Genomic DNA, 22,545 nt, shown 5'->3' with positions numbered 1-22,545 from the left:
TTGGCGGTGAGAAAAGATAAACAACCGCTGCGGGCATCGCGAATTGCTCACGGCTCCACCTTCTCCCATCACCAATCACACTACCACATCCTCTACCATGGCCACTGTCGTCATCGGCGCGCAGTGGGGCGACGAGGGCAAAGGTAAGCTCGTCGACATCCTCTGCGACCAGGTAGACGTCTGCGCGCGCTGCCAGGGCGGCAACAACGCCGGCCACACCATCGTCGTCGCTGGCGTCGAGTACGACTTCCACATGCTGCCTTCTGGGCTCGTGAACCCCAACTGCGTGAACCTCGTTGGTACTGGAGTTGTCGTGCATGTCCCGTCCTTCTTTTCCGAGCTCGAGGACATGGCCGCAAAAGGCCTCGACACTACGGGCCGCCTCTTCCTCTCCTCTCGCTCGCACCTCGTGTTTGATGTCCACCAGATAGCAGACGGCCTCCACGAGGCAGAGCTCTCCGCTGGCGCACTCGGAACCACCCGTCGCGGCATTGGCCCTGCTTACTCCACCAAGGCGACCCGCTCCGGCATCCGAGTCCACCACCTCGTCTCGCAGGAGCCCGGCGCCTGGGACGAGTTCGTGGCCCGCTTCCGCGCCCTCGTCGACGCCTTCCACAAGCGCTACGGCTCCTTCGACTATGATGTCGACGCAGAGCTCGTCCGCTACAAGGCGCTCGCTGATCGCGTCCGGCCCTACGTCACCGATTCTGTCGAGTTCATGAATGATGCACTCGACGCCAACAAGCGTGTCCTAGTCGAGGGTGCAAATGCCCTCATGCTCGACCTTGACTTTGGCACCTATCCCTTCGTCACCTCCTCCAACACCTCCATCGGCGGTGTCTGCACCGGCCTCGGTATCGCTCCGCAAAAGCTCAAGTCCATCATCGGTGTCGTCAAGGCATACACCACCCGCGTCGGCGCCGGTCCCTTCCCCACCGAGCAGCTCAACGCCATAGGCGAGACACTCCAGAACGTTGGCCGCGAGTACGGTGTCACCACGGGCAGGAAACGTCGCTGTGGATGGCTTGATCTGGTTGTCGTCAAGTACTCCGCGCGCATCAATGGCTACACCAGTATAAACATCACCAAACTCGACATCCTCGACTCCTTCACGGAGATCAAGGTCGCCGTCGCCTACCACTACAATGGAAAACGTATGACCTCCTTCCCCGAGGATCTCCGCGTCGTCGAGAAGGTCGAGGTCGAGTACGTCACTCTGAAGGGCTGGTCCACTTCCATCGCAGACATCACCTCCTTCGACGCCCTTCCCACCGAGACAAAGGCATACCTCAAGTTCATCGAGGACTTTATCGGCGTCAAGATCTCCTACATCGGCGTTGGCCCTGCTCGTTCCGCCATGATCCAGGTATAAGTTTGTCAAATATTTTGTGCTATCTCTTAGACTAAAATTGAATATCGCGTTCTTTCTAAATACATGTAGTTCTACTTTTACACTCGTCCTTCCTATGCACTTTTCATTTTGAAATATTCACATCCAGCCGGCCCAGAATCATCACTCCCGCAAACAGCGCCGCAACCGCAGCAGCAACCACCAGCGGCTTACGCAGCTCCGACTCCCGCGTGTATTCGTACGTTACAAAGATGTCGCTGCTGCGCCGGTGCTCGTCCGTCATCTTTGACGCAGAGAACTTCACCACCGTCCGGCCAACCGTGTCCAGCTGCGATCGCAGTAAAAATTCCTCCTTCGTCGCGCCAGCGAACGTAGAGTACGCGTTCAGCACTCTACATGATGTTAGCTCAATTCATACGAACACGCCCACATGCTTCACATACCTTGCGCCCTCAGGCAGAACAACCGACACATCCGCCTTGTCGTACACTAACGCATCCGGGCCCTCCAAGAACGGCACCTTGATAATATATGTGTCCTCCTTGTCACTCACAGCACGCACGTACCGCGCCAGATCGTGGTTCCATCCAATAGTGAACGTGTAGTTCCACCCGCCAAAGATCGGGTACCGCGGTCGAATCTCTAACTGCGGGTCGCGTGCATCGTCCCGGAACGCCGAGGTCGATACATTGCCAATCTCATCCGTAAAGTACACATCCCGCACGCCCGGCCGCAGGTGCATCCCCAGCGACTGCAACGCTACCGTGCGCTCCTTCGCCATCATGCTCGCCTGCCAGCGCAGTCGCGAGAACGTGTTTGCAAGCTTCGACGCGTCGTTCGTCAGGTCATAGTGCTCTTCTGTAGCCACATTGCTGCCAATGTGGGACACCCAGATCTCCCGCTCAAACCCGGACGCCGTCAGTAGTGGGAAGTTGAACTCGTAACGCACCTTGATTGGGTCGATTGTCAGAGGATTGGTGCTGTTGTACGGGCCATATGTCACAACAGTGCCGTCCACAAGGGGGTCATCACCGCGACGGCTGTACGCGGCCACGCCGCGATCCGGAAACTTGATCTTCGTGCGCTGCTTCGTCACCGTGTACGGGGACAAGATAAACCGCGAATCCTCCCAGATAATTGACTGCTGTTCGGCTTGTCTGATCTCCTTAGGCACCGGTCTGTACGTGTGCACGAACGCGGTCTTGAGCTGCAAATTCAGCACCTCACCCTGCGGAACCTCTTTGTCCAATTGTACTTCAATAAACGTCACGTCCGGCACGCCTGCCGGATCCATGATCGGCGCATACGTGAGCTGCTGGCCGAGCGGCATATCGACATTCTTGAGCCTGACGTCTAGCAGCGCCAGCGCGTCGTACAACTCCGTCGGAAACGCGAGCACAAATACACTTTGCGGTGTCGGAGAGGTCACCTCCGCGACGATGCTCGCGGCCATGCGCGCGTATGGCTTGACGAGATCAAAAGTGCGCACGACGTCCTGAATCGTGAATGCAGCAGCATCGGGCGGCGTGGTCGCGGCGGACGCGATGGTCGCGAGGCATAGCAACGCGAGCAGAGCTGCGGTGGACATCATCGCAGGTAGCAGACGCCAGACAGCCATTGTGCGTGCAGCTGCGAAGAAGACGGGGGTGGTGGAGAGAATCGAGTGCGAAGGACACGCGGCTTTTGCGTCTGTGGGAATCGCGAAGTCGCGGCCCTCATCGCCAAAGGCATCCCAGTTTACCACAGCCTCCACGATCCAGTCCACTATCTACCCACACAGCCATGGCTTACAGCAACAGGGTATCTACTATTGTCACCCTGCCTCGTGGACATGCCTCTGCTGACGTTGTTCTCAGAAAATCTCCGCCGAGATCAACCGCATCCTCTTCATCAAGAACCTCTCCTACACGGTCTCCTCCGAAGAGCTCTACGATCTCTTCGGCAAGTTCGGCTCCATCAGGTCAGTATTTTCCTACTCCTGCCTATCATACGCTTTCTCACACACACACAGGCAAATCCGCCTCGGCAATGCCCAAGGCACGAAGGGCACTGCCTTCGTTGTGTACGACGACATCCAGGACGCGAAAACCGCCTGCGACAAGCTCTCTGGCTTCAACTTCCAGAACCGCTACCTCGTTGTGCTCTACCATCAGCCCGACAAACTCCTGCTGCAGCAGCTGCAGAATCCGGACCACACTGCGAACGCGACCAATGGCAGTGAAAAGGTTGAAGTTGGTGCTACACCGCGACGAAGGATGGAGTAATCGACAAGCGACAGAGTAGCGACGGCAGTCCCACGACTTGCAGGCGCTGTTGCCGCTTAATTTGTGGTAGTATAGGGGCCTGTTGCGTGACCACTTCATGGCACTCGGGCGCGCTCTTTAACTGTGCCATAAACTGCCAGGCTTGCTGTCACTTCTTGCCAAGCAGCACGCATCCCATCATCGGACTCGGCGTATCTCCGTTGTACAATCCATCAATTTACGCCTGAGTAGTTCTCTGGCTGCACTCGTTTGGCAGCGTTCCACAAGTTTGACCATGCCGCAGAACATGAATACAGTATTTGTATGCTCTCCTACCCCCATATTATCTGGGAATACTAAGGACCACCACGCTGTGGTTGGCATGGAACAATGGCACATGACCTCATCTATGACTGTAATCCAACACAGGGCATCATTCATTGAACTCTCTCGAAACCAACTGCTTCATTCATCGAGAAAGAAAGCAACAAACTCACGTCCTGGGAATATCTCTGGAATGTTGACTGCTCTCAAATACCAACTCAGAGCTGAAGGAGCGTCTGATCGAGCATGATTGCTACACAACAAGCCAACTTCTTGCCGAAAAAATTCATTTTATATGGTCAAGGCAGAATATGCAGAGGATAGAGAAAAAAATTGATAGTTTGGCTGCTAGCAGATGACTCATGAGTTGAGGTACAAATAAAACACACATTTTTAGATACAGTCTCAGAATCGAATATATTACACCATGTCCTATTTGGGCGTAGGTTGCCATGATAAACAACATACGCCAGTACTGTACACACATATTGCGGCATCAATCCATGAGCTAGGTATGTTGATCCTGGTAGGCACGTGAACAGATAAGCCCTTACCCCATATTCTCGGTGTCAATCCAGAGAGGGACGCTCGTCCACTTCATCACTTCACCTCGTATTTTGATATTTGTTTGCAACTTATAAGGATGAAAATCTCAAATTTTAAAAAATTTGGCGGGTTGGCCGAGTGGTTCAAGGCGGCAGACTTAAGTATTTTACAGGAATCTGCTGAACGAAAGTTCGCGCGAGTTCGAACCTCGCACCCGTCATTTTTGTCCAGCTCGAACATGTTCTGATCTGGTCATCGTCACCTCAAACCTGTAAACATTTTGTTATGCTTGCTGTTTCTGGTATTTTTATACTTTTTTCTTTATGGTCTAGTGATTGTTGAAGAGAATAACTGCCATCTTGAATTTGTAGTATGAGAAGTAGTTACAGCAGTGACCACACCACTGCGTGATCAAACGACTTATATAGCGTATTTCACATGTGGCAGCATTACTATGTCTTTTTCATTCTGCAAAAGTTGATTTCTTTCAATATTCGGTTCTGCTGAAAGCAATGATGATGTATCATCGTGATCGCGGTCGCAATTGCATCGACACTTCGATACACTCCTGCTTGATGATATATGATCCGCTTGTTTTTGGTTTGCTTGAAAGCGAAAAGTTAGTGATCAATCGAGCACTCCAAATTACACCTGTGGCAATATATTATGTTGATTTCTCGATATTGTTTTGATTAGGTATGGCCAGCCCGTTTGCAAAGAGCATATTGGCCTGTACACGACATGCGCATTGGAAAGTAATCCAGCTTGATGGCTATTTAATGACTCGCTGTGATGATAGCACTGACTGTTCCGCTCTTTGTGATGGGCTTTTGTTCGTTCTGGGCGCGGCGGAGAACGAGAGTTGATCCATTCGTTGCAAGGAGCGTGCCACTGGACCGATTAGAAGCAAGAGAGTGCGCGTTGAGCGCTGCAAAGAGCACCAGTCATTCAAATACGACAAGATCGGGTGCGCAATATCCGATTCAGCAGACGGAAGATGGAACAGCAGAGACTGTTCAGACAGTGTCGACGACGGGTTCGCAGGTATCAGTGCCTTGCCAACACACAGTGCTATTGTCCAGGCAGACAGCGGATCGCTACGATACACAAGCTTCGACTAAGAAGACAAAGACTAAGAGATGTACGAAAACTGAGGGTCGACTTGGGTGGTCGCCGTTGGGGAAAGCAAAGTCGAGACAGACTGAGGAGCACAAAGTCAGCGCAGACATCGCGACAGCCGCTTTGAGCACGGAAGTTGCTACAGCGGTGGTCAAGAAAGTGCGACACTGCCGCTTTTGTGCGCAGGCGGTCAAGAAAGGCAAGATTGCACATCGACAGTGTGCGATGACGGCGAAAGCGTTGATATCAACCGATACAACTGCAGCTGGACTACGGGCGTTCTCTAATCAGCGATCATTGCGCACACGCGACGCGCATGGATCGAAACGACGCATGCTGTATTCTAGCGCTGGCCGTCAGAGTATTACTGCGATTTTTTCAGAGACTATCCCGGAGACTATTGAATGGCGCAGCCGGAAGGTGAGTGTCATGTCGATCTGCGTATGCATGAGCGAAGATGCTTCTGATCGGCAGGGATCACACGCGACAGCAGCGCGGCGAAGGGCAAGTTCACGCACCAAAAAGCAGACAATGAAGCAGTGACAGGTATGGATACTATTGCTTGAAGAGATCCGAGTTGTACTACTGTTGGCTGGAGTTGTATGCGATGGAGGAGTGCATGTGCGCGGCGCTGCAAGAGGAGCCGTCGACACGAGACGAGATCTACGATACGCGAACAATAAAAACAGTTAGAAGACGCGAGGATATCGACGTAGACAATACGTAAAAATAGCACGAGCGATCGCGAGAAGGTTTCGAGAAGATCATGGTGGAGGATCTACAACACCGCGTGCATCATCGCTGCATCATCGCCACAGAGCGGCAGTCGCGTCGCCAGAGATCGCCACGCGTGTCTTCTCCACACCAAATATCCACACGCACAGAGCATTATCTGTACTTCCACGCTCTTCACATCCCTTAGATCCGCACAGCAACTTCCCCAGATGGTTCATCTTGGTCCCAAGACACCGCCGTCCCGCAAGGTAAATAGCAACCGGCCTGCCTGCATAGTCTGCGATCGCGCCACGCTAGGACAGACATGCTCGCGCTACCATATCTCCAACCCGAACCGCTACTAATATCATCTCTTGACTGGCCGCTTCAGGGTCTGCTGAACGACATCCCCAAGGATCTGCTCGACCAGATCAAGCACCTCGAAGAGCTCTTCACCGTCGACACTGCCCAACTCAAGACGATCACAGATCATTTCGTGAATGAGCTTGAAAAAGGTGTGTGGAGCACTTTATATGGTGTAGAATTCGACTAACATAGTCAACAGGCCTTTCGAAGACTGGTGGCAGCATTGTACGCCCCTCGTGTTGCGAACAGCGTCGACTACTGCTAACGCGCATAGCCTATGATCCCGGCCTGGGTGATGACAATGCCCACAGGCAAAGAGAAGGGCAGCTATCTTGCTCTTGATGTAGGTGATATCTACCTCTGATACCCCGTCTCGACAGCGCTGACACTTGTAGATGGGTGGTACGAACTTGCGCGTTTGTGAGGTCACGCTGCTCGGCAACCGAGACTTTGATATAACTCAGTGCAAATACCACATGCCGCCCGAGATGAAGACTGGTTCTTCAGAGGAGCTGTGGGATTACATCGCGGATTGTTTGGACTCGTTCCTGAAGCAGCACCATACTGTTGACGACGAAGTCGAGGCGAAGAAGATCCACTTAGGCTTCACGTTTAGCTACCCGTGCTCGTAAGTCTGCCGCTGGTGATCTGCGCTGTCAGAGCTAACCGACACAGACAAACTGCTATCAACAACGGCACGCTGCAGCGGTGGACGAAAGGTTTCGACATCGACAACGTAGAGGGCCATGATGTGCAGCCGATGCTCGCGGCCGCGTTGAAGAAGAAGAGTGTTCCGATCACGGTAAGCGCGCTAATCAACGATACTACCGGTACCATGGTCGCGTCGAACTACACCGATCCGGAGACACAGATTGGTGTAATCTTCGGTACCGGTTGCAACGCAGCCTACTTTGAGACTGTCGGCAACATTCCCAAGCTCGAAGGTATGGTTGATCTCCCCCCAGACACACCAATGGCGATCAACTGCGAATGGGGCGCGTTCGACAACGAACATAAGATCCTCCCGCGCACGAGCTATGACGTACAGATCGACAATGACTCGCCGCGGCCGAACCAGCAAGCGTTTGAGAAGATGATCGCCGGTCTTTACCTAGGCGAGATATTCCGACTCGTGATGCTCGATCTGCATGGTGAAGGCCACGTTTTTGAGGACGAGGATGTGTCATCGCTGCAGGAAGCTTATTCGATCGACGCCGCGTTGCTGTCGCTGATCGAGGAAGACCCGTTCGAGAACCTGACGGAGCTCGAGGACGCGTTCGAGTCGCGCTTCGGTATCAGCACGACAGAGCCAGAACGGAAGCTACTCCGCCGACTCGCCGAGCTGATTGGCACACGGTCGGCGCGACTTTCTGCTTGTGGTGTGGCCGCCATCTGCCGGAAGAAGGACATCACAAAGTGTCATGCCGGCGCGGACGGGTCGGTCTTCAACAAGTACCCGCATTTCCAGAAACGCGGAGCGCAGGCACTGAAGGAGATTTTTGACTGGCCGGACGACTTGGCGGTGGCGGACTACCCGATCAAGGTGCAGCCGGCGGAGGACGGCAGTGGTGTTGGCGCAGCGTTGATCGCGGCGCTCACGCTCAAGCGCATTTCCGAGGGGTTGCCTGTCGGCATGAAGGCCGAGTTTGTGTAGAGAGGTAGATCTTGTATTATCTCGTTATTTAGAACACCACCAAAAAAAATACAGAGTCTATGAGAGATTATTGGCGGCCGAACTGGATGCCCATGCTGGGATTCCACACGCCAGAGTTGCTCTCACTGGTCAACATTCGCGGCGGAAGTCCTTGTGCTCTAGGCGCCGGTAGCGGGGTGGAAGAAGTATGAGCCACCTGAGGAGGCAACGGCGGCACTGGCGGCGGAGCTTGGTTTCCATGCGGATTCGGTGCCGCGAACCGGGAGAACTGGGCATTAAGTTCAGTCTGTAGCTCATGCGCTTCCATGTTGCGGCTGTAGACAAAGTCGTTGACTTCGTCCTGACACTTCGCCATGATCTCAGTGAGATCATTGTAGAACGTACGGCCCTCGTCGAGGTTAGCGACGAGCTCGTTGTAGGTGACATAACCGGCCTCCAGCTGCTGCAGCGCGCGCTCGCGGTCGGAGACGGCGCCGTCGGAGGCGTTGGAGTGTGCGAGCGCGGCTCTAAAGTCGTTGTTGGCGAGTTCGAGTTCGGTGAGAAGATCAGCCTGCTCGTCGTGCTCGGCGTCAACGCGTTCCTTATCAGCGTCGTACAGCTGTGCAAGACGCGTGGTGAAGAGCTTTTCGAACTGCGACGGATCGATCGTCGCAAGCGGGACGGCATGTTCAAGGCGTGTGGTTTCGGCAAGGATGAGCCCCGCGACTTCATCCTTTTGCGCACGCTCGCGCAGGTCTTCGATATATTTCCGCCGGCGGTACTCGAACCTCGAAATATCATTCAAACGTTCACGTAGCACCGCGTTTGCTGTTTCCAGTCCCGGCTCGAGTTTGCGCACGGAGGCTGCGGGAAGGGCATTCTCGAGCTCGCCAGGTACAGATGAAGAGAGTAAGCGGAATATCGCCTCGTGCTCGCGGAACTTTGCGCGCACGTGTTCATCGGAGGCAGCAGCCTGGGCGAGGGTATTTGCGAACGCGGTGGCCTGGGAGTGCAGTTTCGCCGCGGCTTCGGTAGACGGAGCGCGGCGCCAGGATGCGGTGCCATAGCGCTGGCGCAGCGAGTCGTCGTCGCGCTGTTCGGCTTGGAGTGCTTCGGCAATATTGCTGCAGATGGAGGATGCGACGTAGTACAGACTTCGGACGTCCTCGACAGACTCGCGCATGGCGTCGAAGCCGCCGCGCGCGCGGATTTCTTCGGCGTGAGCAAGAAGGGTGGGTGGGAGACTGACAGGTTGTTCGATCGCCTGCAACGCGCCAGGGAGACCGAGACGGGCGAGCACGTCATGCAGTTGCACCGTGAGCGTGTCGAGCTTGCGGATGACTAGCTGGGTGACGAGCGTGTCGCGACGGTCATCATAGATGCTTGCCGCCTGGTGTGCTGCAAAAGGTACGAGCTTTGCAAACAGCGGTTCCCCGTACTTGTCGGTTTGCAGCGCAGCCATAGCGTCAGACACGTCGTTGGGGGTGGCGGCACTGACGGTAACGGCGGGCTTGATTGCACTCAGCGCAGATTCGGCGGGCACGTCTTCGAGGTATATGAGGTTGTTATCCCGCTCTGCACGCGTGAGATCGGATTTCAGCTTTGTCTGCAAGCCTTTGAGGTCTTCGATGACGGGCTTCGCGACGCCCTTTGCGCTACTAAGCGCCTTTGCGCACGCGTCGAGGCCCGCTGTTAACCGTGCGATTTCCTCACCGTATTTCCGGTTGGCAAGACAGTCCGCGGCAGCACGGTACTGCATGGCAGCGGTAAAGTGCAGTTTCTTGAATGTGATGTGGTTGATCCACTCTGTGCGTAGCGAGTTGCAGCGCGTAGTGGATGTGAGCGCGGCTGCGTAGAATGTCGAGACCTGGCTCGCGAGACGCGCAATTATGGAGTTCTTGAGACTGTCAAGCACAGCCTTTTGCCAAAAACATTCCTGCGCCTGTGCCAGCATGAGGCTTGTGAGCACGTCGAGCGTGGCGGGCGCGAGTTCCTCAGGCGGATTGAGCTTCATCTCGGGGACGACAGCCGTCTTCAGGTGTGCAAAGCAGCCTGCGGCGGCTTGCAGATACTGTGCCGCGCGTTTGAGGCCGTCGACAGTTGCGCGGTTTTCTTCGGATGCGAGGAGGGAGTACATGGCGGCGAGGTTGAAGAGCAGGTTTGCGCGCTCGTATTGCAGATCGGCATGGCCGAAGGCAGCTTTGGCATAGCCGAGGCATAGGTGCCAGGTAAATACGAGGTTGATCTGGATTGTTAGTCGCGTTTGCGATTGTGGGTATAGAACACTTACGTCGGCGGGGAACTTGGCGGTGATGAAGGTAAGCTGGACGAAGTACCTACCGTGGCATTAATGGATGATCTCAAGGTCATAATCACAGTAAATACACGCACCGTGTAAGCATGGAAATACTACTCGGCCGCACCTCCGCGGCAACGGCGGCGTCGCGCAGGCGTTGGAGTTCCGTGATGTCAAGGCGGAACATGTCGGGGTGCTGGTCGTAAGAGTGCTCGATGTAAGCGCGCAGCGCAGAGGCGAGCGGGACTGGGTCTGCGTGACGGAGCGGGACGGTGAGGAGGTTTGTCGCCATCGTATTTGGGTATATCTAACGGTGAGCGAGAAGGGGAACCGGGGTTTATATGTGAGAAGACGCGCGAACTTAGCCTCGAAGGTGTTTACACTGCACTTCGTCTGCTTCTTCCCCACGCCACCGCCGTCGCCATCACCACCACCTTTAAATGGCGTCGCCTGTCCTCCTCTGCGCACAAACGACGCAATACCGCGTGCGCGCGCGCGTTGGTTGCGCTGCCGCTGCAGCATTGCGGCGCGCACACGCGCGACACCTCGCGACCTCGAGTGACGACAGCAGCGAGGGCCGTAACAACAACGACGGCAACGGCAAGAACAGCAATACCACCTCACGACTGCCCGCGATTGTCGCTGCGACTGCTGTCGCGACCGCCGCGGCCTCTGCTTTATACGTATGCTCGTCCCAGCCCGCCTCGGCTGCATCGGTGAGCTCATCCATGAGTTCTGCCTCAGCTGCCTTCGCGCGCTTGTTCATGCCGGCGCTTATTCGCAACGACGCGCGCCCTGTCGAGCCGTCGCCGGCACTGCCGTCCGCGTATGTGCCGATGACGGGCGGCGCGGTGGAGTTCCCACGGGCAGCGCGGTTTGCCTCCACCTCAACTCGTACTCTGTCGGATGAAGAAGTGTCGGATCGGCTGCGCGAGCACGAGGAGGCGTATGTCGTCGATCGCGCGAACGGCGTGGGGCGGTTCGATATTGTGCAGCTCGCGAGCAATACGCAGATCGAAGACGACTACACCGCAAAAATCGTGAACGTAGGGTTTGCGGATGGACAGAAGTCGGACTGGTGCTTCTTCGGGGTGTTCGACGGCCACGGCGGGTGGAATACCAGTGCGAAACTCCGCGAGCTGCTCGTTCCATACGTCGCGCGCGAGCTCATGGAGACGATCAAGCCTGAGACACAACCGACGACATTCGGCATCGAAACCCCAGAGAACGCGAGGCGGATCGACCGCGCGATTGAGATGGCGTTCTTGAAGCTCGATGACGACATCGTGAAGAAGCCGGTGAATTACCTGCTTGAGAACCCGTACAAGCCCGCGTCCCCCGAGATCCTGATGCCGGCCATGAGTGGCTCCTGCGCGCTGCTGTCGATCTACGACTCCGCCACACAAACACTCCGCGTTGCGTGCACTGGCGACTCGCGCGCGGTATGGGGCCACAAAGATGCGGCGGGCAAGTGGACGGCGACGCCACTGAGCTACGACCAGTGCGGCCGCAACGAGACCGAGGCGACGCGTATTCGCAAGGAGCACCCGGTGTCGGAGAAGGACGCTGTGATCCGCGACGGTCGCGTGCTCGGAGGATTAGAGCCCACACGCGCATTCGGCGACGCGCGGTACAAGCTGCCTGCACCAGTTCTTGACAACGCTGCGAAATTATTCTTCGGACGCACAGCACCGAAAGCGTCAAAAACGCCGCCTTACGTGACGGCGCGGCCAGAAATTATTACGACGAAGGTAGTGCCTGGTGACTTCCTCGTGCTCGCGACCGATGGCGTGTGGGACGAGCTCACATCTCGAGATGTGGTATCGCTCGTCGTTGAGTGGATCAGGAACCATGAAGTGCACAACGGTGGTGTTCCCCCTCCCGGCGTCGCCGCGCGCGTGCGTAAAGGAGGCTTCCTCAAAGCCGCTTCCGACCTCGCGGACGTTCCTGTGATCTCCGACACTGCCGAACTGGAAGCGCGTGTGGAAGCTCGCACGAACGAGGCGGAACTGTCGAAGTTCCTACTCCGCCAGTCGGTGCTACTACAGAAGCACTTCCGCGGGCTGTTCACCATCGAGGATGACAACGTGTCGACGCACATTGTGCGCAACGCGCTCGGCGGCGCGGACAAGGATGAGACCGCGATGCTTCTGAGCATCCCACCGCCCACGTCGCGCCGGTACCGGGATGATATGACATGTTTGGTTGTATTTTTCGGGGACAGTAGTACCGAGCCAGCAGGCACCGGACGTATCACGCAGATCCAGTCGGCGACGAACCGCGGGTCACGGAGTTAGAGATAGAACACATCTATATATAAGACACATGCATATGCAACTAGAACTAACAGGAACGCCAGCAATGCGCTTTATAGTACATGATAGTGAAACGTAACAAAACATAAATCTATTCTTCGTGCGAGGAGGACGTGTGCCATTTGAGCTTCTTACTCATGCGCCGCCAAGGGCCATTGCGCGTAGGCGGGGGGCGGTGCGAGTGGGTCTGCGATGGCGCGACTGTCACGGTGAGATATTCGTCGGGCGCGTCGCCGGACATGGTGTCGGAGGAGCCAGTGAAATAGCCGGGGGAGGAGTTAGTAGATGCCGAGGAGGAAGACGGTGCAACGCGCAGAGGCATCGTGAGGGGGCTTGCTGACAAGGATGTCTCCTGCGCTGGTGGGTAGTCTAGAGACGTGGAAGACGGCGGTGCGGGTGACGGTACCAGCAGGGTGAGATTCGCGTGCGATGAAGAAGCTGACCGGGGAAGTAGCCGCCATGGAGAAGTCGCTGCATGGAAGAACCCTCCCGTGCTGTGATGATGCCCGCTATGCGGATGGAAATGCAGATGATGCAGATGATGCTGTTGCTCGTGACTTCCTCCACTTGTCGTGCTACTCCGCGTCTGTGCTCGCATGAGCGGGCTTGCTGGCGCGGAGTAGTTCGACAGACGCTGCTTTGAATCCAGCTGCGCACGCTGCTGCTGCTGCTGCTGCTGCTGCTGCCTTTGGCGCTCACGCCGTCGTTGTCTTCGTCGCGCGCGCGCGGTGTCGTGCAAGAAGCGAAGAAAGAGGGTATCCCGCATAAGTTGCTTGACCGCCGCGAGTGCGGGTTCAAGTGCGGACGGGTGTGGCGGCGAGGGTGTGAGTGGTGGGCATGAGGATGGTGATGTTGAGAGCGGCGAGGACAGGGTGGTCAAATGCAGCAGAGCGTCGCGTAGGTCGTGCGGGAGGTTGACCTCGTGCACTGCGTCGGCGCGAACATAGGAGTCGACAATGAGCTGCCAGAGGACGTTTAATCTCGCGGTGTCCTTGGGGTGATGGGTGATATCTGGGTTGGTGCCAGCGGCGGAGGTGTACCAGAGTTCGGTGTACCGCGCGACGGCGCTAGTGAACTCGAGCGTCTCAAGACAGTGGTTCTGCGCGAGAAATGAAGTGAACTCGGCGAGTGTATACGGCGATGGCGCTGCGTTGGCAAGCACCGCGTCGAGCGAGGGCATATCCCCCTTTGGTGGAGCCATGACGCCGCCGTCGAGGTCGCGCATTTCAACGTCGCTGTTCTCGTCGTACTCGGTTTCGCTTCCGAGACCGCTGTAGTTGCCGCAGTACTCGTCGTTGCAGTATTCATCGTTGTCGCAGGTCGCGACGCTGTAGTCGCTGCCGGCGTCGTAGTCTAGCGCGGTCGCGGTCTCGTGCATGATGTCATAGTCGTCGCTGACGTCGATATTCGTGCCGCCGCTCCGCCGCCGGTGCTGTCGTCGCGCGTGTAAAAAGGCTGAGAAATATCCCACCGGACCGCTGCCAGCAGTGCCGCTGACATACGATGGCGATGGTGTGCTGCCGGGCGAGGAGGACGACGACGACAAGACCGGGCTCGCCGAATGTAGTGGAGCCGCGACGGACACGGCTGGAACCTCGCGAGGCACCGCTGGCGCTGGCGCAGAAGCGTGCGGGAGCCGGTGTGGGCCGGAGTGCGAGCGCGCCGGGTGCGGAGGGGCTGTTGCCATGAGTTTTGAGGTGAGAGTGCGAATGGGGACTTCGTGAAGACGGCGGCGAAGTGGCGAGGATTAACTCGAGCCCCGACAACATCGGAACAACTTGCGCCGGAGCTAACTATATGCGGCTACGCTGACGTCGCGTCGGTGCAAGATTTTTCCGCGTCGCGTGCAGTTGTTCCGGAATTTGTATGCGCAAAACTCTAACTACATGCCTTCTCCACCGCCTCCATCATCGCTGTTCCTCCGTAAACGCACCCGCGGAACAGCACCGCTGACTACCATACATCGACCCCGTGCAAGGTCCCACCCACGGGCTGCCAGCGCGTCCCCGAGCGCACCGCGCTGCGGCGCGAATAGCGCGTCCACGAACCGTCCAGCGCGTGCAATCTCATGCGCTTTGGCGGCCGCGATCTCGCTCACCGCCGCGCCGGCGCCGTGCACATTTCGCGCGCTGCGTGCCAGAAATAGCGCGTGCACCCAGGCGCGCAGCTCGCGGGTGTCGCGGTCGTTCGACTTCTCGCCATCGTCGTGCCGATAGTACGTCTCGTCGGAAGTGACGTCGCTGCCGTGGCCGCGGTCGACGAGCGCAATGCGCACGCGCACGTGCTTTGCACGGCGACCACGGAGATGCACGGCGTCATACCAGAGCACGTACTGTGCGGTACCGACGCCGCCGAAGAGGGCGAGGAGTTCGCGCAGGCCCAAGCTGGGAGGGAGCATGCGCATGACGTCGGTGAAAGAGCCAAAGGACGCGGTGCCCATGACTTGCCCGCGGGGTCCCCAGCGCAGCGCGCCGTCCCATTCGAGAATGCGTTCAAGACGGGCAACGGCGCGGCGTGTTGGCACAGCTGACGTTGGGACTCCTGAAGCAACAAAACTGGCGAGGTCGGACTCCATCATGGCAGGGGAAAGCGAGTCAAGAACTGCGGAAAAAACGATGTTTGCACGGTGGCGGTTGAGGGTGTCGAGGACGACGGCGGAGACAGCGATGTAGTTTGTCCAGAGGTGCACGGAGATGAGGAGCACGAGCGCGACGACGGTCTCACCGGAAGTGTTGATGTAAGGCACGATGAGGGTTCCGGCGAGCATGCCGAGGAGGGAAATGACGGTTTCCTGAGAGGAATCTTTGGCGGCGACGTCAGATATGGAGCCCGTCTCGGGGTTGGTGAAGTGCAGGGTCAGGGCCGCCTTGGAGCCATTGGCCATGACTCCGCACACTGCGCGGAGCACACCAGAGGCGCAAAGAAACGCGATCTTGAGCGATTGAGAAGTTAAAAATGCAGGCGCGAGACAGTCGCACACGAGCGCCGCGTTATTGACGAGATCCGCAGCGAAGCGCATTTTCTTGCACTCCTGTTCGAGCATGCTGCCGAAGCGCCAGGCGAACGTGATGGTGGCGAGACGGCCGAGGGTTTCCTGGACGACGGTGATGAAGAGCGCGGAGGTGGAAGTGGCGGTGTTGTCGCCAACGCCGACGGCGGTGAGTACGGCACGGTTGCCGAGAAGGGCAGCGATGGAGGATGCGAAGGCCTGTATGGAGTCGAAGATCTGGTAGCTGAAGAGTTAGGTCAGTAAAGCGACACAACAGCTGGCGTGAGTCTTACTCGGTGTAATCTGGCTTGACGCTGTCGGGATAGCCTGTAGGAAGAAATACACCAACAAGGAGCTGTGCGAGACGCGCGGCGCGGGGGAGAGTACGGGTACGCGCTCGCAGGTCGTTGGCGGCCGCGACGACAGCGATACGAGATGTGGCGGTGGCGATGGGAGTATTAGCACCGCCGAGGTCGTAATAAACAGATGCAAGCGCGCCGTTAGCGTCGCGCTCCTCGAGGACGACGGCGTCCATGGGAGGTTGGGGCTGGAGAAGTGGTGATCCCAGCGTGGGTTTGGCGATGCCGCGCGGAGCGGAATGTGGGGGGTCACGTGCTGATCACATTGTGATTGACTCACACTCATATCTGATTGCAATCACAGTTACTCACGTGCTGCTCCGTCAGCAGCGTGGCGCGATTGCACGTGACTGCACAATTGCGCAGCGTTACACAGTTATGCTTCCCGGCCGACTCCGAAATCAACGCTACCGTCCTTCCTTCTCACCGTCATTCTCTTCACCTCACCTCCACCAACTCCACTGCCTCCACCACCTTCCGATGTCCGCCTACACACCTCGCGCGGCACACGTCGCGCACTACATTGCCCAGCTCAACGCTCTCGTACCCGACGACGACGACGCCCACGCTGCACAGCAGCAGCAGCAGCACGACGACCTCTCGCTCTTCACCAACACCCAATTCTTCGACTTTGACATGGGCCGGTCGACTGACGCGTCGGTCGCTGTAGTTGACATGGGAGCGTCGGAGCATGTGGAGGAGCGCCGGCGTCGGGCGGCGGCCGCCCAAGCGCCCCAAGCTCCATCTGGGCAGACAGGGTCGACGAAGCGCGAGGCCGAATTCGACTTCCTCGGCGCGGCGGAGTATATCGACTATGCCATGCCGCCGGATATTGTGACCTCATCGGAGGGCCAGCAGCACATGTACGTGCCTGTTCTACCACCGCACCACACGCATAATCCATACGCACAGGCTGCGGGAACACCTGCGACGCCTGCACCAGCAACACCCATGGGGATGGGGCTGTCATCCTCCGGTATGGTCAACATGGACGAGGCCTCGCGCGCTGCTGCCGAGGAGGACAAACGGCGACGGAACACTGCCGCGTCCGCGCGGTTCCGAGTGAAGAAGAAACAACGCGAGCAGCAGATGGAGCGCACAACGAAAGATCTTCAGGACAAGGTGCAGCAGCTAGAGGCGAAGATACTGCAGTTGGAGATGGAGAACAAGTGGCTGAAGAACCTTGTGGTGGAGAAGAACGAGGCGAAGGCAGTGTCGGAGGTTCTAGGTACACGGGCGGCGGCACAGGAGGCGGGCGAGAAGTCATGATACAGAAGCCGAAAAGTAAAGAAAATGTTTGTCGGTTGTGTAATGTCCGGAGTTACGAGTCAATGCCTTTCAAAAGTTTTACGTTTGTATAGTTCAAGATACCGTTTAGAGAAATTGTACTGTGGTCTGTAGATCGCGGAGTAGCACTGCATGGTAGTTCTTCGAACTATTATCACTACCCAACAACACCACAATGTCCTCGATCAATCCTGCTCACGCAAACAAGGTCGACATATCGGTACGAACTCGTCCTTTCTTTCTCTATAGCTCTTACTCAGGTCTGCCAGACTCTCTCTCCCGACGAGCAGCGTATCTTCCGCATGTATGGCCGCCTGCCTTCCCGCCACGACCTCGTCGCCAACCGTCTCAAGGAGCGCAAGTACTTCGACTCTGGCGACTACGCTCTCTCCAAAGCGGGCCGAGCCGAGTCCGCTGGTGTCACTTCCGTGGGCTCGATGCACCCTCTCCCGCAAGACATCCCGCACTCGCCTGGCGTCGGTCCCCAGGGCTCCTCGCCGTCTGCGTCGGTCCCGGTGCCCGCTGCGCCGGCGAAGGAGAGCGGTTTAGTTCACGAGATCGACGAGGGCGAGTAGGTGCTGTGATGGTGCGCGATCCCGCGCAGGCAGCTGCGATCGCAATGCGTGGCAACAGCGGTGAAGGCGGTAAAGACCGTGGTGGCGATCATCACACTCTGGGTTGGCGTTCTTGATTTCATGTTTTACTATCAACCTCAATATCACTTCCAATGATTACATAACTACAGTCGTAAATTTTACCCAGCAGCTGCCCGAGCTGTTGTGCCGCTCACAATCACCACCTAGATCTTGCCGTTGGCCTTGGTCGTAGGCCACTGATACTGCCCCGTCTGGTCGCGCTTGAAACCGTACGAAGCCAAAAAGTCATCGAGGAACGCAGGCCCCCGCGATCCGTACGGGTACTTTGCCGGGACGATGTCCTCATTCTCGTCGAGGTAGTGCAGCAACGGCGTGAAAATCTTCCACGACGCGTCAAGTTCGTCATCGCGTACAAAGTTCGAGTGGTCACCGTTGATCGCGTCGAGAATAAGTGCCTCGTACGCCTCGGGAATGTGCAGGTCTGAAAACCGGCGGGTGTAGGTCAAGTCGAGTTCGGATACGGAGGTCTTCATGGTCAGACCGGGGAGTTTGGTGTTCATCTTCAAGTACACGGACTCATCGGGCTGGATCCGCAGCACAAACTCGTTGCGTGGGATGTTCTGAAAGATGCCGGAGGTGACGTCTTTGAACTGCACGCGCACGTCCACCTTGGCAGAGTCAAGCGCCTTGCCCGCCTTGAGGATAAACGGCACGCCGTCCCACCGGTCATTCTTGATGTACAGCACAATCGCCGCAAAGGTAGGGCAACGCGAGCCTGCGGGAACTGTGGCATCGTCGAGATAACCCGGCTTGGTGCCGTCGAGAGACTTATCATACTGTCCGATGATGACATTCTTAGGGTCGATCACAGGGATCGCTCGCAGGACGCGGACCTTTTCGTCCCGGATATCCTCAGCAGAGAACGAGACTGGCCGCTCCATCGCGATCATGGTGAGCACCTGCAGTAGATGGTTTTGCATGACGTCGCGGATGATTCCAAAGGTGTCAAAGTACCCACCACGGCCTTCCGTGCCGAACTTCTCCTTGAACGTGATCTGCACGGACGAGACGTGGTTCTTGTTCCAGGACGCGCCAAAGAACTCGTTACCGAAGCGCAATATGAGAATATTCTTGACCATTTCCTTGCCGAGATAATGGTCGATACGGAAGATCTCCTTCTCTGCCCAGATCGGTCGCAGCGAGGCCTGCAGCTCGCGCGAGGAGGCGAGATCATGGCCGAACGGCTTCTCGATGATGACTCGGGCGGTGCCCTGCTCAGGATAGCAGTTACGCTTGAGCTGCTGCGCCACGGGCGTGAAGACCGTCGGGGGAAGTGCCATGTAGAACAAGCGATGGCGGCCGTTGGGGGCGTCTCCCTCGACCTCGCAGATGTGCTTGTCGAGGGCCTGGAAGTCTGCATCCACATCGTACTTGCCGCAGACGTAAGTAGTGAGTGCGAGGAACTTTGCGAGGAGGTCTTTGGTGGCGTCGTCGGGGGTCTTGATGTACCCGGAGATACGGGAGTGGTACTCCTCGGGGCTCATGTGCGTGCGCGCGTAGCCGACGATGCGGATGTTGGAGGGGAGTAGGCCATACCGGTAGAGCCCGAACAAGGCGGGGTACTAGGACGATGAGCGTGAGAAGGGATCAGAGGGGAACACCGCAGTAGAACACACAGTCTTCTTCTTCGCGAGGTCACCGGACGCGCCAAGGACGACGATGACGGAGTCGGAGGGCAGCGGCGCCTTGGTGCTTCTGGAGAGGTCAGCGGATCGGTGCGGGCGGACGGGCGTGGTCCGCTGGGGGGAAGAGCGGGAGACAGCGGGGAGGAGGATTGGAAACACAGGAGACATACTCTGCACCAGGCGTCGGCGCTGTGGCGATGATGGTGTCTGCCATTGCGATTGGGGGTGGACTTGGACAGAGGGGAAAGTGGTGGAGAGGAAGAAGATTGCAGTGGAGTTGGCTGCTAGTTAAGCGGCGGGGAAACGCACCGCGGCGTGCCAGACCTACCCAAACAGGAAACTCTGGCGCTTCTCCATGCGGATGTTTACCAGTCTCTTCATAGAGTATGACTTATGCCTGTATTCGGTATTCTCTGTTCTAATCTTCTGTTCTGTTACGCTCTGTCCGCACTGTATCGAGCCAATATGATCCAACTCACTCCGCTTTCGCAGCATCTCCGTTCGGACGACCGCGCCAGACGGTCCAGCGGACTCCGCTTCACGACTGTCTTCTGCCTCTGATCTTCCCACCGACTCCTTGTATCTACAGGCAGCCTTCTTCACCATCGCGATCAGATGCGGCCGCTGTTGCAACTACCGACCGGGCCGTAGTCCTCCGCCCAGGCGCACTCCGCCGCACATCTCCCGCGCCGCACAGCGTTTGTGCCGGCGCATCGCCGTCCGCCTTCTGCATATCCCCCTTTGGTAATAATTTGTAGTCTTTACTCTGCTTCTTCTCGTACACGCGCTCAAGCATACACCATACACTGCACTCTCGTACTTAAACACTTACTGCTTCTGTCGCAACCGGCGCCTTCGCCGGCTTCTCTTCTGGCTTCTCCGCATCTCGCGTCTCCGTGACCGGTGCCTCCGTAACTAGCGTCTCCGCAACAGTCTCGCCGGAGGGAGCTTCTGCAACGGCACTCGCAGTAGCGCCCGCGGCAGCCATCGCCTCCGCCCGCGCCGCTTCCATCAGCGGCTCCCATGCCGCCAGTAGCGCCTGTGCGCGTTCCTTAAAATGGTACTCCTCCTCCGCTGGCAGGCTCTCCAGCTTTAGGATCAGCTTCAGCACCTTGTTGATCTTGGTTGTCCGGATCATTGCCGCATCGAGGTCCTTGAACGACTCTAGCGTCATCATGTACTTCTCCATCGCGTCTGGGCCAGAGTCATTGGGCCCGCCGACTGCCGACGGGGAAGACGCGCCACCACTGCTGTTGGACAGGAAGATCTTCTGCAGCCGGTGCCGCGCCCATAGCAGCTGCTTCTGCTTCTCCTCGCGCGCCTGCTCCGGCGTCAGCTCCATCACAGGAGCGGTCGCCGCTTTTGGTCCGCGCTTCTTGCGCCCGTTAGACTGCGTCTCGGTAGAAGTAGTCTCGCTCTTGCGCGACCGCCGCACTTTTTTGGTGCTATCTGTGCCTTCCGCTTGCACTGGCGTCTTGCTCGCTCGCCGTTTCTTCCGCTTGGGCGCACTGCTGTCCTCGTCGTCGTCGTCGTCTTCCTCGTCCTTGTCGTTGTCGTCGTCCTCACTCCGCCGCTTGCGGCTCTTGCGAGCCTTGCCCTTTTGCCTCGTCTCCTCCTCTTCTTCTTCTTCCTCTTCCTCATCCTCCTCATCCTCCTCTTCCTGGCTGTCGCTGCCCGCATGAACTGCAAAGCGCTCCTCACCCGGGCCCTCCATCGCAAGACGATAAGCCACAACGAGCGCTTTATCCTTCTTCACGCCCTTGGCTGCTGCATTCTCCACATACCGCGCCGCAGCATCCACCGTCAGCGGCTTCAAATCTGCGCGTGACGCCCACATGTAGTTGTCGTCGTTGAAAAACCGCACCGCGTACACGTCGCCACTACCACCAATAGTCTCGTCGCCGCTGAAGCTCTTACGTTTCGCGACCACGTTCGAACTGCGGCGAGGTTTTTGTCGCAAGACGTGCGCGGGCACGACACCTTCGGAGAGGATCTGTTTGTGTTGTGTTGGCAACATGCTCATTTCAGAATAGCAAACAAAACAAACTTACCATGCCGGGCCAAGGGGGAAAGCCGGTCAGCTTTGCGAGTACGAGCGCGCCGGGCTGGTACGGCGACAAGTTCTTGCTTGGAGAAGGCGCAACGAGGCGGATTTTTGGTAGTTTGGCCTCTTTGGAAAGCTCCTTCAGCGCGGCCGGCGCGTCGGTCATCGAGATATCTTCCTTCGGCGCGTCAGCAGGCATGTCCGTAGGTACAGCAGATGCTGGCGCGTCTGCTAGCGGCGCGTCATCCTTCGGTGCTTCAAGTTCCCCCTGTGACGCGTCCATAAGCGCATCAGCTTTCAGCGCATCCTCAACCGGCACATTCTCCATTAGTGCGCCCTCTTTAGTCACGTCCTTCTTGGCCGCCTCCTCCTTTGGCGCGTCCTCCTTTGTTTCCGTCGCTGATTCTGCCGCGGCGCTCTCGGACGCGACCCCTGGCTCAGCCGCGCGCACTCCCGCGGGAACGGACGGGTTGACGGAAGCTTCGACCGGAGGTCCGGTCGTTACGGAGGGGTCGCCGGCTGGGACAGACATGCTGGTGTGGGATAGTTGGTGCGGGGATGGTGGTGATAGGGAAAGAAAGGCGGTGGAGAAGAAGCGAGTGTGACGAAAGAAAGCAAGATGCCAAAGATTCGCATGCGAACTGCACTACAACCGCAAGCACCGGCAACCTCCACGTT

General features: G+C 57.4%; 13 protein-coding genes and 1 non-coding gene across 14 annotated transcripts; 7 read left to right on the top strand and 7 right to left on the bottom strand.

Annotated features, from left to right (window-relative positions):
• Positions 1 to 21: 21 nt before the first annotated feature.
• Positions 22 to 1,473, top strand: V1518DRAFT_417001 (Adenylosuccinate synthetase). Its single transcript, XM_066904175.1, has one exon. It carries the CDS (start codon positions 98 to 100, stop codon positions 1,370 to 1,372), a length of 1,275 nt encoding a protein of 424 aa, XP_066759431.1. The 5' UTR covers positions 22 to 97; the 3' UTR covers positions 1,373 to 1,473.
• V1518DRAFT_417000 (Ribophorin I) lies at positions 1,385 to 3,045 on the bottom strand. Its single transcript, XM_066904174.1, has 2 exons — positions 1,795 to 3,045; positions 1,385 to 1,743 (listed from the first exon to the last, which is right to left on the bottom strand). The coding sequence occupies exons 1-2, from the start codon at positions 2,967 to 2,969 to the stop codon at positions 1,476 to 1,478; spliced, it is 1,443 nt and encodes a 480-aa protein (XP_066759430.1). The 5' UTR covers positions 2,970 to 3,045; the 3' UTR covers positions 1,385 to 1,475.
• Positions 3,046 to 3,133: 88 nt separating this feature from the next.
• Positions 3,134 to 3,615, top strand: V1518DRAFT_427474 (uncharacterized protein; the record flags this gene model as incomplete). The annotated part of the gene is made up of 3 exons (XM_066906040.1): positions 3,134 to 3,151; positions 3,208 to 3,311; positions 3,363 to 3,615. The coding sequence occupies 3 exons, from the start codon at positions 3,134 to 3,136 to the stop codon at positions 3,613 to 3,615; spliced, it is 375 nt and encodes a 124-aa protein (XP_066759429.1).
• A 476-nt stretch (positions 3,616 to 4,091) lies between these two features.
• Positions 4,092 to 4,570, bottom strand: V1518DRAFT_416997 (uncharacterized protein). The gene has a single exon (XM_066904173.1). It carries the CDS (start codon positions 4,403 to 4,405, stop codon positions 4,205 to 4,207), a length of 201 nt encoding a protein of 66 aa, XP_066759428.1. The 5' UTR covers positions 4,406 to 4,570; the 3' UTR covers positions 4,092 to 4,204.
• Positions 4,571 to 4,588: 18 nt separating this feature from the next.
• On the top strand, positions 4,589 to 4,684 carry V1518DRAFT_t37. Its single transcript has one exon. It is a non-coding gene; the product is annotated as a tRNA-Leu (tRNA).
• Positions 4,685 to 6,358: 1,674 nt separating this feature from the next.
• Positions 6,359 to 8,387, top strand: V1518DRAFT_416991 (hexokinase-domain-containing protein). Its single transcript, XM_066904172.1, has 6 exons — positions 6,359 to 6,566; positions 6,689 to 6,812; positions 6,863 to 6,888; positions 6,938 to 7,006; positions 7,059 to 7,291; positions 7,339 to 8,387. Exons 1-6 carry the CDS (start codon positions 6,528 to 6,530, stop codon positions 8,315 to 8,317), a joined length of 1,470 nt encoding a protein of 489 aa, XP_066759427.1. The 5' UTR covers positions 6,359 to 6,527; the 3' UTR covers positions 8,318 to 8,387.
• On the bottom strand, positions 8,155 to 11,219 carry V1518DRAFT_416989 (BRO1-like domain-containing protein). Its single transcript, XM_066904171.1, has 3 exons — positions 10,688 to 11,219; positions 10,587 to 10,632; positions 8,155 to 10,541 (listed from the first exon to the last, which is right to left on the bottom strand). The coding sequence occupies exons 1-3, from the start codon at positions 10,882 to 10,884 to the stop codon at positions 8,385 to 8,387; spliced, it is 2,400 nt and encodes a 799-aa protein (XP_066759426.1). The 5' UTR covers positions 10,885 to 11,219; the 3' UTR covers positions 8,155 to 8,384.
• On the top strand, positions 10,955 to 13,117 carry V1518DRAFT_416988 (phosphatase 2C-like domain-containing protein). The gene has a single exon (XM_066904170.1). The coding sequence runs from the start codon at positions 11,033 to 11,035 to the stop codon at positions 12,887 to 12,889; it is 1,857 nt and encodes a 618-aa protein (XP_066759425.1). The 5' UTR covers positions 10,955 to 11,032; the 3' UTR covers positions 12,890 to 13,117.
• On the bottom strand, positions 12,944 to 14,685 carry V1518DRAFT_277752 (uncharacterized protein). The gene is made up of 2 exons (XM_066901051.1): positions 13,314 to 14,685; positions 12,944 to 13,259 (listed from the first exon to the last, which is right to left on the bottom strand). Exons 1-2 carry the CDS (start codon positions 14,592 to 14,594, stop codon positions 12,999 to 13,001), a joined length of 1,542 nt encoding a protein of 513 aa, XP_066759424.1. The 5' UTR covers positions 14,595 to 14,685; the 3' UTR covers positions 12,944 to 12,998.
• Positions 14,686 to 14,731: 46 nt separating this feature from the next.
• On the bottom strand, positions 14,732 to 16,456 carry V1518DRAFT_416984 (vitamin B6 photo-protection and homoeostasis-domain-containing protein). Its single transcript, XM_066904169.1, has 2 exons — positions 16,190 to 16,456; positions 14,732 to 16,140 (listed from the first exon to the last, which is right to left on the bottom strand). Exons 1-2 carry the CDS (start codon positions 16,429 to 16,431, stop codon positions 14,790 to 14,792), a joined length of 1,593 nt encoding a protein of 530 aa, XP_066759423.1. The 5' UTR covers positions 16,432 to 16,456; the 3' UTR covers positions 14,732 to 14,789.
• A 181-nt stretch (positions 16,457 to 16,637) lies between these two features.
• On the top strand, positions 16,638 to 17,638 carry V1518DRAFT_416983 (uncharacterized protein). Its single transcript, XM_066904168.1, has one exon. The coding sequence runs from the start codon at positions 16,736 to 16,738 to the stop codon at positions 17,522 to 17,524; it is 789 nt and encodes a 262-aa protein (XP_066759422.1). The 5' UTR covers positions 16,638 to 16,735; the 3' UTR covers positions 17,525 to 17,638.
• On the top strand, positions 17,616 to 18,285 carry V1518DRAFT_416981 (camp-regulated phosphoprotein/endosulfine conserved region-domain-containing protein). The gene is made up of 2 exons (XM_066904167.1): positions 17,616 to 17,762; positions 17,812 to 18,285. The coding sequence occupies exons 1-2, from the start codon at positions 17,718 to 17,720 to the stop codon at positions 18,115 to 18,117; spliced, it is 351 nt and encodes a 116-aa protein (XP_066759421.1). The 5' UTR covers positions 17,616 to 17,717; the 3' UTR covers positions 18,118 to 18,285.
• Positions 18,224 to 20,090, bottom strand: V1518DRAFT_416979 (glucose-6-phosphate dehydrogenase). Its single transcript, XM_066904166.1, has 3 exons — positions 19,994 to 20,090; positions 19,815 to 19,893; positions 18,224 to 19,760 (listed from the first exon to the last, which is right to left on the bottom strand). The coding sequence occupies exons 1-3, from the start codon at positions 20,035 to 20,037 to the stop codon at positions 18,342 to 18,344; spliced, it is 1,542 nt and encodes a 513-aa protein (XP_066759420.1). The 5' UTR covers positions 20,038 to 20,090; the 3' UTR covers positions 18,224 to 18,341.
• A 423-nt stretch (positions 20,091 to 20,513) lies between these two features.
• On the bottom strand, positions 20,514 to 22,494 carry V1518DRAFT_277450 (uncharacterized protein). Its single transcript, XM_066901050.1, has 2 exons — positions 21,875 to 22,494; positions 20,514 to 21,816 (listed from the first exon to the last, which is right to left on the bottom strand). The coding sequence occupies exons 1-2, from the start codon at positions 22,397 to 22,399 to the stop codon at positions 20,644 to 20,646; spliced, it is 1,698 nt and encodes a 565-aa protein (XP_066759419.1). The 5' UTR covers positions 22,400 to 22,494; the 3' UTR covers positions 20,514 to 20,643.
• Positions 22,495 to 22,545: the final 51 nt, after the last annotated feature.

The sequence above is a fragment of the Limtongia smithiae genome, assembly GCF_038497785.1.
Source record: "Limtongia smithiae strain NRRL Y-17922 unplaced genomic scaffold V1518scaffold_6, whole genome shotgun sequence".
Lineage (NCBI taxonomy): Eukaryota > Fungi > Ascomycota > Lipomycetes > Lipomycetales > Lipomycetaceae > Limtongia > Limtongia smithiae.
The sequence above is the reverse complement of the archived record's forward strand: the minus strand, read 5'-3'. Positions and strand labels throughout refer to the sequence as shown.

Coding starts and splice junctions, on each gene's coding strand:
- V1518DRAFT_417001 (XM_066904175.1), top strand. CDS start 98: ATGGCCACTGTCGTCATCGGCGCGCAGTGGGGCGACGAGGGCAAAGGT.
- V1518DRAFT_417000 (XM_066904174.1), bottom strand. CDS start 2,969: ATGGCTGTCTGGCGTCTGCTACCTGCGATGATGTCCACCGCAGCTCTG. Junction 1,744..1,794: donor GTTCTGCCTGAGGGCGCAAG/GTATGTGAAGCA, acceptor AACATCATGTAG/AGTGCTGAACGCGTACTCTA.
- V1518DRAFT_416997 (XM_066904173.1), bottom strand. CDS start 4,405: ATGTGTGTACAGTACTGGCGTATGTTGTTTATCATGGCAACCTACGCC.
- V1518DRAFT_416991 (XM_066904172.1), top strand. CDS start 6,528: ATGGTTCATCTTGGTCCCAAGACACCGCCGTCCCGCAAG. Junction 6,889..6,937: donor CGAAGACTGGTGGCAGCATT/GTACGCCCCTCG, acceptor TAACGCGCATAG/CCTATGATCCCGGCCTGGGT. Junction 7,292..7,338: donor ACGTTTAGCTACCCGTGCTC/GTAAGTCTGCCG, acceptor TAACCGACACAG/ACAAACTGCTATCAACAACG.
- V1518DRAFT_416989 (XM_066904171.1), bottom strand. CDS start 10,884: ATGGCGACAAACCTCCTCACCGTCCCGCTCCGTCACGCAGACCCAGTC. Junction 10,633..10,687: donor AGTATTTCCATGCTTACACG/GTGCGTGTATTT, acceptor ATGCCACGGTAG/GTACTTCGTCCAGCTTACCT. Junction 10,542..10,586: donor CCGCCAAGTTCCCCGCCGAC/GTAAGTGTTCTA, acceptor CTAACAATCCAG/ATCAACCTCGTATTTACCTG.
- V1518DRAFT_416988 (XM_066904170.1), top strand. CDS start 11,033: ATGGCGTCGCCTGTCCTCCTCTGCGCACAAACGACGCAATACCGCGTG.
- V1518DRAFT_277752 (XM_066901051.1), bottom strand. CDS start 14,594: ATGGCAACAGCCCCTCCGCACCCGGCGCGCTCGCACTCCGGCCCACAC. Junction 13,260..13,313: donor ACGCGAATCTCACCCTGCTG/GTACCGTCACCC, acceptor CCACCAGCGCAG/GAGACATCCTTGTCAGCAAG.
- V1518DRAFT_416984 (XM_066904169.1), bottom strand. CDS start 16,431: ATGGACGCCGTCGTCCTCGAGGAGCGCGACGCTAACGGCGCGCTTGCA. Junction 16,141..16,189: donor GTCAAGCCAGATTACACCGA/GTAAGACTCACG, acceptor CTAACTCTTCAG/CTACCAGATCTTCGACTCCA.
- V1518DRAFT_416983 (XM_066904168.1), top strand. CDS start 16,736: ATGTCCGCCTACACACCTCGCGCGGCACACGTCGCGCACTACATTGCC.
- V1518DRAFT_416981 (XM_066904167.1), top strand. CDS start 17,718: ATGTCCTCGATCAATCCTGCTCACGCAAACAAGGTCGACATATCG. Junction 17,763..17,811: donor CAAACAAGGTCGACATATCG/GTACGAACTCGT, acceptor CAGGTCTGCCAG/ACTCTCTCTCCCGACGAGCA.
- V1518DRAFT_416979 (XM_066904166.1), bottom strand. CDS start 20,037: ATGGCAGACACCATCATCGCCACAGCGCCGACGCCTGGTGCAGA. Junction 19,894..19,993: donor GCGCCGACGCCTGGTGCAGA/GTATGTCTCCTG, acceptor TGACCTCTCCAG/AAGCACCAAGGCGCCGCTGC. Junction 19,761..19,814: donor ACCTCGCGAAGAAGAAGACT/GTGTGTTCTACT, acceptor TCATCGTCCTAG/TACCCCGCCTTGTTCGGGCT.
- V1518DRAFT_277450 (XM_066901050.1), bottom strand. CDS start 22,399: ATGTCTGTCCCAGCCGGCGACCCCTCCGTAACGACCGGACCTCCGGTC. Junction 21,817..21,874: donor TTCCCCCTTGGCCCGGCATG/GTAAGTTTGTTT, acceptor CAACACAAACAG/ATCCTCTCCGAAGGTGTCGT.